A 16090-nucleotide genomic window follows, 5' to 3' on the forward strand; every position below is an offset into this window, starting at 1 on the left:
AAACTAAAGAAGCTTTTAATCTTTAAACATGTTTTCAGGTCACAACTGTCCTAGGGAACTTTGCCTCTTTTATTGCAGCCAGTATCGACTGACTTACCTCTTCTTTGCCTGAAAATATAAATGACAATCACACACTTCCCCTCAGGACAAAGATGTGATGCACTGATCTGTTTGGTAAAGCCTGTTTTTTTATTGCCATACTTCCTGTTCTTTAAGCTTTTGGTATCAGCTGCTGGCCGATTCCTTTTTCACAGTGAGAGTGACACACCCTGGAAGCCACAAAACCTTTCACTGTAAATCATTTGCGTGATTCATCGGGACTTACGGGAATTGTATGTGCAGCTGTTTAAAGTTGTGTAGAAAAGCGCTATATAAGAACCAGTCCATTTACCATTTAAACATCTGTTTACCTGGAAGTTGGTCTTCTCTAGTGACGCCCCGCCCTCGACCAGTAGTCGACACACTGCGTGCTGCTTCCCTGATGCTGCTTTGTGCAATGCAGTGTCACCTCTAGACGCGCACACACACACGCACACACACACACATTCTGGTGATCAGATACAACTCATATATAAAGCTAAAGATCATAGATAAAGCAGTAACGTCACTGTGGTCAGACTGTTCTATACCACACTACACTACAGGATTGAGTTGTCTGCACTCAGGTTCTCACACAATCACTACGTGTGAATTTTAAACAAATATAAAATACACATGAATGATACATTTCCCTTCAGAGAAAACGAAACAGAAAGTACTTCTCTGTGTCTGTTAAATCCAGAAGAACCTTGGAGCCTGAGGAGGGAGAAACAGGAAGCGTGAGCAGTGATCTGAACGTACAAATGCTGTTAAACAAGCCAGAAGGTCCAAATCCTCTTTAGTCCATGTTTTCCTGCCCTCAGAACAGTCTTCCACTTTGCCTCAGTGTTTCTGGATCATTTCACATCCAGTATTTATTTTTGGCCTTTGCACACAGAGATTTGTCCAATTTTTTTCAGTCTTCTGATGATATCTTGTACTGTAGATGATGCGATATTCGACATCTTTGTAATTTTACATTCAAGAACATGTTTTTCAAATTGTTCCACAATTTCTACATGCAGGTCTTGTGCACAGGTTCACCAATCTGCACCTCATTACTCTCTGAGAAGCTCTTTTTATACCCAATCATCACATTGTTGATGTTCCTCCACTTGTTTCTTTTTCAGCTTTTTTTTGCCCTCTTCCCAACTTGTTGGAGACATTTTGCTGCAATTAAATTCAAAGTAAGACAAGAGTTTTCATGAAATACTAAAACGTGTCAGTATGAACATTGGATATTGTGAATATCCAGAACTGCTGTTGTGACACTGAGTTGTACACAGCTGTGGGATTTTAACCCTAAACAACCTGAGTCTTTCAGTTTTGTGACTGACTGAAAGTAGATCCAGGAGGCTGTTGGAGACTTTCGTTTACAGTAACACAGATATTTATTTAACATGCACTTTCTCACCTTGCTGCAGTATGTAGCGGACCAGGTCTGCGTGTCCGCTCTGAGCAGCTAAATGCAACGCCGAACAACCCCCAGAGTCTCGGACCAACAAATTGACGCCTCGATCCACACACTGTGAGAGCTGCAGAGGCCGACAGGAAGACACGATTTCAAGATTTTCAACATCAACCAGGATTCTTAAAAACAGGAACAAAGAAAGAGCAAATCTTTCTTCATAGAAAAACCTGATTGTTCTTTCTTGATAAAAGCACTGAAAATCTATTTCTATATGTTATTTCATTTATCTTTTTAGACCCCAATTCTTTTTTCATCCTCCACTTTCCAAAAACACATTCAGCTAACAGCTCTTTGGTAATCACCTTGTTGTTGTTTGTCAAAGAACAACAAGGTGATTACTAAGATGTTAGCTTTGGTATTCTTCAAGAGAAATTAAATTAAGTGGGTTTTTTGTGATAAAGTGCCTAAGGATAATTTTTAAACTTGCTACCTTGAGAGGACGCCTTCTCTGTGTAACACAAGAGTGGTTAATGATCCTACTGTCTGGGAATCAGGGTAAAGCAGCTTCAGCTAACAACTGTCTCGCTCCTATCCCGGTGGACCCGCGTGTCTTTCTTTTAGTTTTGTTTATCTGTCGCAACACCCCACATCTTAATCACAGGAGACGTGAGACGCAAGCAATAACAGGTGACAAAAAATAAAGACACAGATTTGTTGTTGGTCCACAAAAATCAGAACTTTTCCCCTCTGTTTTTGTTGACATAAAAGGCCAAAATACACCCATAGATGTGGGCATTCCACTGCTATCACTTTTAGTTTTCTTTCATTTACTGTATCCGAATAAGTCCTCTCATTAACCATCTGCTATAGTGCCCCTTCCATTTCTGTCCTGGACTATGAGCCAGGCCACAACCAGTTTAAAACATTTTCTCGTGATCTTGCAAACATCAATAATCTGTTTTTTGGGGAGTTTTTTACTTCTAGTTTTTCCTGACTCTACTCATTTCTAGTTGCATACTTCAATTCTTTGACACAACCAGAGTTACTTTTGTTTTGATTTTTGTTTTTGTTGTTATCAGTTCTTGAAACAGCCCCTTAGCTCATCCTCTGTCTGGAACAACCTGTTTTAGTTCCTCCCACTTTAAGCCAAGTTTCATTGCCCCATGAAGGATGTCTGGTCTGATACAGAACCAAGAGAGGGAAAAACCGTCACATGTACACATGACAGAAACAAGAAACTGTGGGATTTCCTCCCTTTATTAGGTGTTACTGTCATGGCTGACAGGGAACTTTGTAAGAATGCCTGTAGTATGAGTCACAGCATGCATGTAATTAAAAAAAAAGGATCCTGTGGTGTTTGGAGTGATGCATAATTTAACCTTTTCATGACTTAAGAAACTGCTGAGTCTTTGTTGATCGGCTGGGCAAAGGGAATTTTACTGTTGTGCAACATTAAACCACAAAAACTAATTCTGCAGTGGCTAACACACAGGCTAGTAACAGGTCATCCTCAGGCCGTGACAGAGTAGATGTGAATTACCGTGGAGAGGTCCCCAGAACTTGCAGCTGTCAGCAGAGCTGTGAACACACAAACACAAAGCAGTCACTTTCTTCATCTTTTCTGCAGCTGTCTCTGTGCTCAAACACTGTTTACAGCAGAAAAACAATGCAGGGATCTTTTTCTCAGTAACAGATAATTAAGGTGACCTATTGTTTGAAGGGAGCATCAGCCTGAGTCTTTCCACAGGGCTCTATTTTAACTTTGCTCCACTTTCTTACAAAGGTGAAGGCTGAGGTGTTTTTTCCACACAGGAGAAATATTCCTCTTGTCTCGAGGCATCGTGCTGCTCTGAACAGCCCAACTAGAAACTAGAAACACTTAATGACAGCATTAATCTCAGGGAAACTAAAACTCCAGCACTTAATGTGTGTCTGGAGCATTTACGGATGAGGATTTCATAGTCAGCGACTGACTGTCGGAGCTGCTTTTAGGAAAATAATTAAATAAATGTGTTAAAAGCAATACATTTCGGTCCAAGCAAGGCGCTTCTAAAATCATAAATCGGCACAAGTAGAAAAAAAGCAGCAGAACTGGAAGCACAAGGAACAACCGGTTCTCTGGGAGAACTGGTGAGTCCCGGGAATATGGATGACTGATGATGTGACTCTGTAAACAGGCCTCGCAAACACCGTTCCACAGTGTGTTCAGAAGTGTGAACACACTGAAGAAAGCAAATCAATTTACCAAAGACAGAAACCTGTAAAGAAAAGTCCTAAACTGCCCATCTCCATATGAAAATGGAAAAAGTTTGCTCAGTCTTATTTTTCAGAAAGAAAACAAAAGCAAATGAGGAAACTGTATCTGTCCGAGAAGCGTTTCACTTTTAGTTTCTAAAGTTGAGACACGCACTAATCTATGAGTCATATCAAAGGTCAACCCGTGACTTCCACCTGACAACTCACAACCAGCTGATGTTTACGGTTTACATTCACCGCATTACATTTAATCAAATCAGGCAAATATTTACCCTCATACTCTGAATATTACAACTTACAGGCACGCCAAACACTTTACATTTAATGTGCCCTTTTGTACCAGGTAAGTGCAGGAGAGTAATTAGAGGGCTGGAAAACTCCTTAAAATATGACAAAATTACAGAAGGAATCAAAGCAGGAAGATGAGCCTGGCTTAGACGTTGCTTCTGTTTAAAAAACAAAACAAAAAACATCAATATACACCAGTTACCAGGGAGTTTTTCCTTCCCACAGTCGCCTGCCATCTGATTGCTGGACTTTACTCTCCATAAAGCACTTTAAGGAAATTTTTATTGTATTTTTGTTATATATAAATAACTAGAAATGAATTTATACAACAAAGTTTAACCTTGCCTGTTGTGTTTTTGGAGAAATCTCTTACTTTCAGGCTCCTTAAAAAGTTAAACTTTAATATTGTGACACTGACTGTGTGTCTGTGCGTGTGTGTGATACCTTGTTCGTCTGATGTCAACGGAGCGCTGCAAACAGAAAACAAAGACAGCGTTAATAGGATATGTAGATAACACTTTTCCAGTGCTTACACAATGTTAGTATCACGTAACCGTGGAAACCTTCATATTCTCATCAGATAGAAGTGATCTTTGAGCAGATGCAAGTGCAAAGTTATGGCCACATCTGTTAATTATAAATGTTGAAGAGAAATGATCTGATGTTCAGCCTCAAACACACGTTTGCTTTAGTTTTGATGTCCCATCTGAGCGGGCTTCTTCCTCTAAGCAATAATTCAAAGATGTGTGTCTGTGAAGAGTTATGAATGCGCTCCATCCTTTCACCTAAACATGGTCACATCTGGCTCCACAGAAAACAGTGTGGCGGCAGCTAAAACGCAGGGGTGACGCTGCGGTGGCTACGTGTGATGTCACTTGCCCTCTTTCAGATGCATCAGGGGGATCTGCCTCGCCTGGGAGCAGAAAGACGTTGCTTCTCCCAAATCGCTCGCTGCTTCATTATGAATAAACGTTTTCTCATTTGCATTTTAGGTATGGAAACTATTTGATACCCAGGATAAGAAAGGTGATCACACAGTAGGTAAAACGAAACGTTCATGTGGAGCGTGAACTTCTCAGAGATAGTTTTCTCTGTAATCCTTCTTTTGTCTACTCTGTCCAGAGGTGAGGGGAGCAGATAAAATGCACAGGGCCGTGCCGGCTGCATCATATACAATGACACGATTCACTCGCATCACGCAATGTCAGTTCTGCCGTTTGAACCCATCCACCTCAGCATCCACCTCCAAGGGATAGTCACTCTTCACTGCCCATTTTTCTATTAGCAGGTCAGAGAATAGATGCTAAACTCTGCCTGCATTCAGCTGCTCACTGACTGAACAGCTCTGAAGACCAAGACAGAAGATGATCCTAGAGGCTCGAGCACTGCACTCCAAAACACTTGGGAGGGAGAAAACTTCTCCACAAAGTGCGTGCATGGAGTTTTCTGGTTCAGATATCTTCAAACAACAAACAAACAAACAAACAAAAAACAAACAAACAGATGGTGTCTCCTAAATTTCCTTTTTTTAATTCAATATGTATCTGGGAAAACATGACATAATTCTCACCTGCTACGTTTTTCTGATCACACCAGGTGTAAAAACGCATGCAAACATTGCTTAATAATTGTTCATGTCATTCATATATTTATTTAATTGAGGTGCATGAATGACCACCGTACAGAAGAGGCTCCTGACCTCAGTGAGTCACCTCTATCTGCTGACTTACCCGGCAGTGGGCTCCACCACCAGATCAGGCATCCCCGCGGACGAGCCCTGGCTCACCACTGGAGCTTCGTGGTCCAGGATGAACACTTCATCCTGACAGATTTCTGTCACGAAATGCAGATGCTCCTAAAACAAAACCCCCAAACCCCCAGAGAACCAGGAAAGAAAGAAGGAACGTGAGGAAGAAAATGCACCTGGAAACAAGCTTTGTGAATTCTGAAGCAGCAGGAGAGTCAAAAATACCTGAGCCTTGTCGATGCGATAGAAGCGGTCGGCTGACGTGGCTGCAGAGAAGGAACACGCAGTTACGCGACATAAAACGTCTGTAAAGCTGCATTCATCAAAATCTCTGCAGGGTTTTATGATACCCAAATAATCTTTTATGATTTTAGAAAAAGCTTCAACGACTTTCATTTTTATCGAGTTATAAATTTAGTTTATAACTCAAGTCCAAGACAATAATAATAAACCTTTTTTGTGCTACTTGTGGCTTTTGAAACTTTTGACGCCCCCCTGTGGGAATTCTTTGCAAGTTAGCAAACATTACACATTCAGCCTGGGATCAACTAATACTAGACTTGTAGTCAAGACCGCCTAAACCAAGACCAAGATAATACCAAGACAGACCAGGTGGAGACCAAGACAAAGTTGAGACGGAGACTAAAAAGTCTTTAAACTGCAGCCAGATGCTGCTTCGTTTACGGGTGTCAGGCACATTTATGTGTTTTTGCGATGCACTCACACAGCCCACCTCCCCGCTGTCTACTGTCTCACTCACTTACTGAGAGGACAGACACACGCTCCACTTCACTGTCGCGTCTCTCACCCTCTCTGTTTTCACATAATGATGTTATGCTACATCCTTGCATGTGATTGGCCGCATTATGGAGGGATTGGACCATAGCTGAGCCACTGTGTGAGAGCTGAGCAGCGAAAGGAAATTAAGTGAGGAACCGGCTCTCGCTCAATGGGAGTCGACTCTTCTGATTCACTACAAAGCACTCTCTAAGCACGGCTCTTAGAGCTCATAATCTTAATTGTTGTATCACCTGCTGTGGCGCCCTCTTGTGTCAAGTGAGCCAATACAAGCAGCTTTTGAAGGAATTTGTGACCTTTGTTCTTAAAAAGCACAAAATAAATAAACTTTACCCTACTTTCAGGACTGGAGTCTGAATACATTACTGTGTTTGACACTTTACTAAAGGATGTGATGGATAACTGACTAGTTTGGTGACTAGTTGAAGGCTTTAAGAAGCTATGTGTACGGTTTACAGACATAAATAATTCTGTAACAGCATCTTAGTAGAAATTTAACTCTCAAGGAGGGAAGAAAAAGTAAGGTTTTAAAATGCTTTGAGTCAAAGTCTGCAAGCTGGTGACCCTATACATGCAGTTTTTGTGTTTTGGGGACCACTAAAATTAAACTTAATTTAATTAACTGCCACAACAGGTGCATGAAGATGTTACCGAGATCCTTCTAGAAGGACTCTGATCCAGTTTAAGGTGTTTCAGTCACTCACAATCCAAGAAGCTCCAGTTGGGAGACAGTCTGCTGGTTGAACTGGTCCGGGGGACACCTCTGCTTTCATCCTGGAGGCAAAGAGACAAATGTTGTGATCGTCGCCATTTTTTATTGAACAATGAACTGAATGTAACAGGGTTCAATCAGGAGATTAATCAGAGTAAGGACGAAGCAAAAGACAGAACACGTGAGAAAGACAAAAGTGCTGTTTACGAGTGTTTTGTAGCGTGGCAGAGATGAGCAAGACAATAAGACAGCATGTAGTGCATATCTTTTGTTGTTTTTAGGGATTTTACCACTCTAAGGGTTACTACAAGGATTTGAGAGTGGGTGCCAGCCTGTAACAGATAAAGTTAGTTTATATTATTTAGCTATTATTTAGCCAAATGCTTATGGGCTGCCAGCCACCTAAAAATGTTAAACTCTTAGATGACTGTCCAAATGTTTCAGTGTTTCTCAACCCTCACAGAAAGACACCCCAAAGTCATATACCTGGTAGTGCACTCTGTGGCCAGTAGATGGTGCCTGGTGTAAATCCTAGCAAGCACACAGCAGACAGGTTTCAAGGTTAACAAAGAGCCAGAAGCATTTACACAAAAAACATCAACAGCTTCTACACATTTTACATTCAGTCACATGAGACAGACAGCTAAAGAGCACCTCTGCGTTCCTGGCAGTGCCGGTCATTCATCCATCTATAAATAACTGAGAAAGGAGCAGCGACGCTGCTGCGTGGATCATGAAATAATGATGAAGAGGAGGAAACAGGAGAAAAGGAGAACAAGGGAGGCAATTAAAGTGATAATGATGATGGTGGTAAAGCTAGAGACTTGCCTCTTGTAATCTGTCAATATAAAGTCTGCAGGTCTCCAGGTCACAGTCCCCCCTCACCACCACTATGCCAACAGGGATGGCTGAGAAAAAACAAAACAAAACACAGACACATGTTAGAGCTTTAGGGTAATTATAGTAAAGATTTATCAACACATGGTATCCACAGCTGATCACCTACACTAAGAAAATTTTTTTTCTGCACTAGAAATCTTCAGAAATATGTTTAAATATGAAAACGTGGTGCCAGGCTGCAGAAACGTAAATGTTGGACACAGTCGGGTCCAAAATACTAGTTTTATTTGTCTGTCACATGAGTCAAAGGTTTGTTACTTTATAAACCACTAAAACATATTTTTTTTTGTCATGTGTTTTTTGTCATGTGTCATGGTACAAAACCAGCCTGTATGGAAAGTTTCCTCCTTCATAACCAAAACTCATCCATTTGCTCGTTGTAAAGCTTAAAGTTATGTTTCGTGTATCCTGTTGCTGCCTTTTGGAATTTATTTTTAATGGTTTATTTGACAAACAGTGTGACTTACAGTACTTACGCTAATTTAGTCTTAAGATGTAATTCAGCCTTAGTGGAATTCTTAGCAATAACAAACAGGTTAGCAGGTATCTGCTAGCTATATGTGTGTCATAAAGTTGGTTTGGCTAAAAACAAATGAGCTACAAAATTCTGCAGCTGGTGACCCACAATTTATACAAAAAGTCAGATTAAAGCTGATTTCTTTTTTAATTTAAGAGACACAGAGAGCCTTACATATGTCTCGTAGCCGCTCCTTGTCATACTGCAGCCTGTCGTACTCCTGGAGGCTGATCCGGTTCACTCGAAGACGCAGACGATCTGGAACTGCGTGAGGACTGGAAAAAGCACACACACACACGTGCATGTACATGCACACACGCACAGATCAGACATGCCCGAGCAGACAATGAGAAAGGCATACAGATGCATACATGCACGCACAGACACAACTGGACACAACGCAAAACAGATCTGAGCTTTTATTTAAATATAAATATAACTGAGTGTCTGCACACCTGAATGAGTGGCAGCTCGATCAGAGGAGAAAACTACGTAAAAACAAACAAACAACTGAGCTGAACTCCTGCACTTCATTATTGACGATGTTTTGGTCCGTCTGACTTTCAGTGAAAGTGATCTCATGCTGAGATGCTGCCCACGTACCTGACGAAGGCTGGACAGACCAAAACACTGGAATTGAATAAATATTTCAGCAGTAAGCAGCACAGTGGAGTTCAGCTCAGCTGCTTTTACCTGATATTTAATTCCTCCTCTGTCTTCTTTCGTTCATGTGAAAACAGATCTATGAGCTCTGACATATAAAAGACATCTGCACAGGTGTTTGAGAATCATACGTCCACAGAGCCTCAAAAGCTCTAACTCAATAATCTTACCTGCAAAGGGACAGAAAGCGTTTGAAATTACAACAGTTACATGACTCTTGTTACTCAGAGCACAACATTAAGACACTTTACAGGGTCTGGACGTCAAGCGAGAGGCTCGGTTCAGGTAAAGGTAAAGGGACTACAGCGAGGGAAACATTAAGACAAAAGACAGAAGCACACTGAGGAGTGGACAGGCTTTTATCTGCATGCTGCCACGCGCTCTTTCTCTCTCTGCCGCTCTCTTCCAGCCTGTGTAACACAAACACCAACAGCCAGCACGACACAGCAGGGTTTGACCAATACAGCTATTTGAGCATTTCAAATCTGGGGTTCTCAAAATGGGGTTCATGGACCCTCACAGCCAACACGTCCAACAGGAAAAATCTGGGCTTATAAAATAAGGACATTACGACTCCTGTCTGTTACGTCTCACAGGTTGCTGTCTTTCTGATTAGCCACCGCTGCTAACGAGCACAGAGGAACATTAGTCAGGGTGTCCTTGGATAACCGTCTCCTCTCTATGAGGTGCCTGCACCTAAAAACCCAAAAAGCGCCACTTTAAATGAGTTGGGAATCCTAATGCAGAGCCTCTTTCAATGTTGGGACTTTGTCCTGATTTGCCCTTCCTCGCATTAAACATGCAGCAGGAGACAGCCCACGTCAGACTCTTCCTCGCTCCTGGAAATACTCTGCTTGGTTCAGGTGAGGGTACTGCCTGAGTTCAGCATGCAGGAGGCTCACTCGTGGTGAATGTACCGGTCATTACCCGTGAGTTTGTACTAAAGTGTTTGCAGGTTAAAGAGCGTGTCATGTTTGAAAGGCCTGGTTGGACATTTACGTTTCTTCATCAGTGCGATTGCTATTAAGGCTTTTTTTAAACACAACTTTCAAGGAAATATCACTTTCTCTTGTATCATGATTAGGGTGAGGACTTAAGATTGGGTGGGGCCCGTGGGATTTTCTCATTTTAAAATGGGTCGCAGCTTTTCTGCTTCATCCTTTTGTTCAGTAGCCAAAGCTTTGACTGAGCACCACCTCCAATACTACAAATAAAAACTGTTAAATGAACAAATAAAGTCAAATATTTTATAATTTGCTATCATTAAAATCATCATAACTGACCACAAAAAGCTGGGAAGATGCCAACTGCTGATTTTGTCATGTCAAATATTGGTCAAAGCCTGATGGATCAATAAAGACACAACGCTGTCAACACATTTACTCACACGGACACAAACATCCATCCATCCGGTCACAGAGGGCTCAGGTACTTACACAGAGAAGGAGTCGGGGGGAGCAGAGAGGCGGCGCAGATCAGCTGCACACACCTTCTGAATACTACGGCCGTACACACGCGCACACACACACACACACACACACACAGAAGAGAGGAGGAACGTATGACGGGGGGAGATGAGGGGTGGAAAAAGAGAAAATGACGAGGAGGGGAAAGGAAATGAAAAAAAGAGGAGGGGAAGGAGACAAGGTAAAGAAAAGAAAAGAAATAATTAAAGATCACACCGGCGTGTGTGTTGGAGGAATGAAGAAGTGAATATGAAGGAAGACAAAAGAAGAAGTAGAAGAAGAAGAAGAACAGGAGGAACAGACGGAGAAAAGCCCAGAGGTAAGTGGACAAACATTGATAGCACAGTAGCAGTACAGACAGTCGATAAGTTCTGCTACAGAAAGTCATCACCCTCTATTCTTCCTGCTCTCACATGCACACAGTTACTGTAGCTGACACGGTTTAAAATACACACAGATAAAGACAGAGATATACATGAAGAGATATTAGTGCTACGGGGATGGAGGAGGGTTAGTAGTCTCGTGATTCTCTTTGTGCAGGAGGAAATCACAAGGCAGCACTGCCACTCCTGAAACAGATCAATAAGCATCTCCTGTTCACAGGAAACTGCCAGTGTCACGTGTCAGCGTGTCACCCATGCTCTTGTTTGGATTAATTTGATTACACGTCCCTCCTTTGACTTGGTCTGGCGTGCTGTACGGAGATGTGGGAGACTGACGAGTGAATGTCAGCTCCTGCTAAACAGACTGTGTGACTCATTCAGATTTTTTACAACGCTGCTGGCCTAGATCCTCCATCTGTACGAGCGCGCACGTGTGTGTGTGACTCACTCGTTGAGCAGGGGCACAGAGGTGCGTCTCTTGCTCTTCTGGACCATGTTGGCCTGATTTCGAAGAGAGATGCGGAGAGTGGATGGAGCCAGTCGGCATGGCTCGCCGTCCACCTGAACAGAAAGACACGCTGAGGTCATGTTTTAAAAGTCAAACCAATGACTTCATAGTATTTGCTTCTTTTAGGCTTACATCAGCAGCATATAAATCCGAAAACCAGCCAAGAAGCTACTTGCACTCACAAACAGTTTAAAAGACGGACGTCTTAAACCTGCATTCTTTCTAAGGACCAGCAGAGGGTGACTCTTGTTTGGAAAGAGACCTCCACTTCTATAAAATGAAAACGGCCCTCAACTCACTTGCTCTGTGACCTCAGTAAACACTTCCCTGATGACTTTATATGAGCTCAACCTTCTTTTTCTTTTTTTAAATGGTCATTATTGGGGTCATTTTACCCAAAACAGATTGTTTGAAGGTTTGGTTGGGCTCTTGGAGATGTTTTGAGCCGTCTTCAATTTAGTAATAGCTTGTGTAATGTTTATTTGACCTGGCCTGATAAAAAGAAATGTCAGGTTAAATAAATCTCACAAACCGCAGCACAGTATAGCGGACTCTACTAGAGCGGCATTGCACGATTCAGCTCAAAATAATCCTTCTTTATCTCACACTGAGCCCCTGCTCATCACAAACAGAGGGTTTTAACAGCTCTCATCTCTGTCTCCTATCTGAGCTTTTGATCAGAGTCACTGCAGAAAAGAGGCCGCACACAAACATCTGGCTCACTTTTGTCTGTTTGTCATTAAATATCACAAATAAAATTAAATATATAGCCAATTTTAATACACTCGCACTTCTCATTGCATTTACTGCAGCTGAATGACTTCATCATTTCTGCATGACTGTTACTTTAAACAATGCAGTACTCTACACTACCCCGAGAGGTTCTCATGTACCCATCTGAGAAAAACTGTTTAACCCTTTTCTTGTTTCTCAACGTTGTTGCTTCTCTGTTTATATTACAGCCAGCACTATAGTTACGTTTTAAATATCATTAATAGATATGATTAAATAATAATGAAATAAAGAATGAATAATGAAATATTGTCCCCTGCAGAGTTACTCAGAGCTAAACGAAGAATTGAATCAAATATTTAAGAGAGAAAAATTAAAAATCAGTCAGTCATCTCAAAGGTTTGTCAAACTGTGAGGTGCATCACCAGAAACATACGGAATTTAAAAAGGTTGATCTTCATGCTGGGAAACAGGACTGACTGTGCTGAAATTAATTTCACCTGAAGTCAATTGTTTTTAATTGTTACTGATCAATTAAACATGTGAGATGGGGAAGTGGGAACTTTATCCAGGTTTTTGTACCAGAGGAAGTCTTAGAAGCACGGACCTAAAGTTTGCTGTCACGTACCATTTCAATTTCAAAGTTTTTATTAATTAATGTTTTTAATACAAGCTAAACTAGGTATATTAAATTTAATTGTTTATCTATTACTTAATTACTTTAATGCAGCATAAACAGTTTTGGTGGTGAAGGGTCTTTATCAAAAGGAAAAGCCGTAAAACTTCTTCACATTTTCCAAAGCTGTCCAGTGGGCCAGATTGGAGTATTTGCTGGGTCGATTCTGGCCCCCGGGCCTTATGTTAGACACTCCTAAATAAAACTGTACATTTACTACAACAGTTTGTGTTTATTCTGAGGAATTCTACGTGTTTGTTGTTTTCTTATACTCTGATTATTCTCTAGCTGCTCTTGCTTTGAATCCTGCAGGTATGAGGTTTTTATATTACACTCTGTCACTCTAATATTACCTGAACAGGTACAGTCTTGTAGGTAGTGAGGATGACCTCTCTGCACTGGTGAAGTCTCTCTCCGTGACCTCCAACCTGCAGCGCTGCCTAGTGGACAACAGAGACGTTTTCAGATGTGGTTTTCTCTTCGTTGCGCTGCTTCTTTTTTGAAATTCTTACCAGCGAGGCCATGGTGAAGCCGATAACCTCGATGCAGCCGTCGTCATGCCGCTGAGGTTCAAAGTCTCGATGGTCTCCCGTGTTTCCCCATGGCATGGTGCCGGCACAGTATCTGCACACGTGTTAACACAATCATGCAACAACAGAGTCTCAAAAACACCTTAAATGTCATTTGGGCTCCCCCTGTGGCGTCCTGTTGATGACACGCTCACTGCTGATGTTTTTTAGCAAAGGTTAAACTCAAATATCAAATCAGGTGCTTTTCTGGCTGATTCATCTTTCTCCAGTGACGGCGCAGACTTTCCTCTGACCGAACAGGTATGAAATTTGTTTTTATTGACTGAGGAGTATTTTAACTCCAGGCTGCGTGGGAGGACTGAAGTCAACAGCTTCAGCGAGCATAAAACCTGAATTACACCTCCTGCCTCTACCTTCAGCCCACTTCAAGAATTTAATTAGTCAGGTAGTCACAAGAGAGTTGTGGTGTCTCACAGTTTTCTAGATGCTATTTAACATGCTTTGTCACACACTGAATTGTTAGACAGAAATTAAAACTTACAGATGCCCCATTATTTACACGTTTTTCAATAACAGTGAACTTTTTTTCTTTGGTTTTTATTTATTCTTAGCAGAGCAAATACCAAGAAATTCACAAAGAAGCAACACAGCAACACTGTTTTCAAAAAGACTGACTGAGCCACAGATCACAAAACTGCTACTAAATTCACCAATGACTGACTGATGACGCTCGGAGTCTGTCCGCCGTGAATTTCTTCGAAAAAAAGAAAATAGCCAGACCTCTGCTGGGAAGGAAAAGCTCTCAAATCTGTCTGGTTCACAAAAGGCATCGAGACAGAACTGACACTGCAGCAGCACTGAGTGACGGGAAAATAAGTACCGCCCCCTCACAGATGTTCAAAGACACAACACATCTATGTCACAGCTTTAGCTGCCTTAATTCTTCATGCCACAGACTCAACAACGTCCTGGAAACATCCATGTTGGCATGATAGCATCACACAGTTGCTCCACATTTGTGGACTGCACATCCATGATGAGAATTTCCTGTTCCACCACTACTAAAGGTGCTCTGTTGGACTGAGATGGGACTGTGGAGTCCATCTGTGTGCAGGTTCAATAAACCAGTTTGACACCATGTGTCATCCTGCTGGAAGCAACCATCGGAGGATGAGTAGGAATCAGCGTGGTCAGCAACAAGACTTGGGTAGGCTAATAAGGGTCACAAAGAATGGAAAAAATCCTCCACACCATTACACCCCCACCCCTTTGTGTTGAAGCCATTTACCCTTCATTCTAATTTGTGTTGTACAGTTATTTCATTTTTAACCTTAATTTATATTTTATTCCTTCCTAGTTAAATTTACCCTTTTTAATTTTTCATATTTATTTCCTATCTTATTCATAGCCTTTTCCTTTTTTGTTTCCTTTAGGTCACGAGCAGTTGTCCAAGCATTTCACTACATATCGTACTGTGTATGACTGTGTACGTGACAAATAAAATTTGAATTTGAATTTGAAGCTATGAAGCTAATCAATAATATTCAGAAACCTAGACAGTGCCTGACTAAGTTCAGGTCAAGAAATTCCTGGGAACCATCGATTTGCGCCATCGTGGCCACTCCATGATCACCTACCTGGGAATGTTTAGAAACACTATGCACTGGAACTTCAGCTCCTGGATCTTGGGAGTGAGATCTGTGCCATCACACTGTGAAACACATGGAAAGAGAAACATTGAGCCAACGTTTCACAGAATGTGCGCCACATATTTGCAGTATAACAACTTATTTTCACTCTCAGAACGTTTGTTTTGCTTTTAAATGTCATTTCAAGCGTCGCTCGCCGTTCTCAGCTTTTACTCTCAGTTTCACTGTCCTCACTCTCGGTCCAACCCGCCCCCACGTTCTGATTAATCAGGTCAAGGGTCACGCCACACTCAGCTCCCTGCAGGATGCCGTTAATGATTTATTGCTGCAACCACGTAAGATGTGCCATTTTCTAAATGTACAAACCATTTCTGGGTCAGATTTTTCATATTCAATTATCTATTTTCCACCAGGAAAGTTTCTAAATCAAAGCATAATTAAAGGATAAGTCCAGTCAAATTCAATATGCTTCTATAAATAAATCCAAGGAAAAGACCAAAACCAACAGAAAGCCTCAGCGCTGCGCATCCGAAGCTTGAGCTCATTCCTCTGTGCCACACAGCTCCATTATTCTCACAGAAACTATATAAAACACATCAGCGTTAACACCTCTAACAAGTTCCTGCATTACAATGAACGAGGGCACTGTAAATCTGCTGATGCTGCTATAAATACTCACAGCAACAACAAATTAGCAGCTGAAAACAATCCCAAACAAACAGTTTTTCCTCCTGTGTTACTAATATTTGTTCAAAACTGCAGCGCCAAGATTGTTT

The 16090-nt window shown here is 41.6% G+C and overlaps 1 protein-coding gene across 6 annotated transcripts in view; it reads right to left on the bottom strand.

Annotated features, from left to right (window-relative positions):
- dgki (diacylglycerol kinase, iota) overlaps window positions 1–16090 on the bottom strand; it is a 102645-nt gene that overhangs the window by 4029 nt on the left and 82526 nt on the right. For 2 of the 6 annotated variants that reach the window (XM_026147876.1, XM_026147875.1), the window contains exons 18-33: window positions 15303–15376; window positions 13648–13759; window positions 13489–13575; window positions 11668–11780; window positions 10807–10869; window positions 8882–8982; window positions 8119–8198; window positions 7777–7821; window positions 7283–7352; window positions 6006–6046; window positions 5764–5888; window positions 4478–4503; window positions 3030–3067; window positions 1493–1613; window positions 759–795; window positions 411–510 (exon numbers count right to left, since the gene is read on the bottom strand). In XM_026147876.1, coding sequence (XP_026003661.1) covers window positions 411–510; window positions 759–795; window positions 1493–1613; window positions 3030–3067; window positions 4478–4503; window positions 5764–5888; window positions 6006–6046; window positions 7283–7352; window positions 7777–7821; window positions 8119–8198; window positions 8882–8982; window positions 10807–10869; window positions 11668–11780; window positions 13489–13575; window positions 13648–13759; window positions 15303–15376 — 1233 coding nt within the window. Of the gene's footprint in view, window positions 1–410; window positions 511–727; window positions 1614–3029; window positions 3068–4477; window positions 4504–5763; window positions 5889–6005; window positions 6047–7282; window positions 7353–7776; window positions 7822–8118; window positions 8199–8881; window positions 8983–10806; window positions 10870–11667; window positions 11781–13488; window positions 13576–13647; window positions 13760–15302; window positions 15377–16090 lie in introns of those variants that run through there. The other 4 variants (XM_026147878.1, XM_026147877.1, XM_026147879.1 and 1 more) reach the window with 4 other exon arrangements.

Source organism: Astatotilapia calliptera, chromosome 17 (genome assembly GCF_900246225.1).
Source record: "Astatotilapia calliptera chromosome 17, fAstCal1.2, whole genome shotgun sequence".
Classification (NCBI taxonomy): domain Eukaryota; kingdom Metazoa; phylum Chordata; class Actinopteri; order Cichliformes; family Cichlidae; genus Astatotilapia; species Astatotilapia calliptera.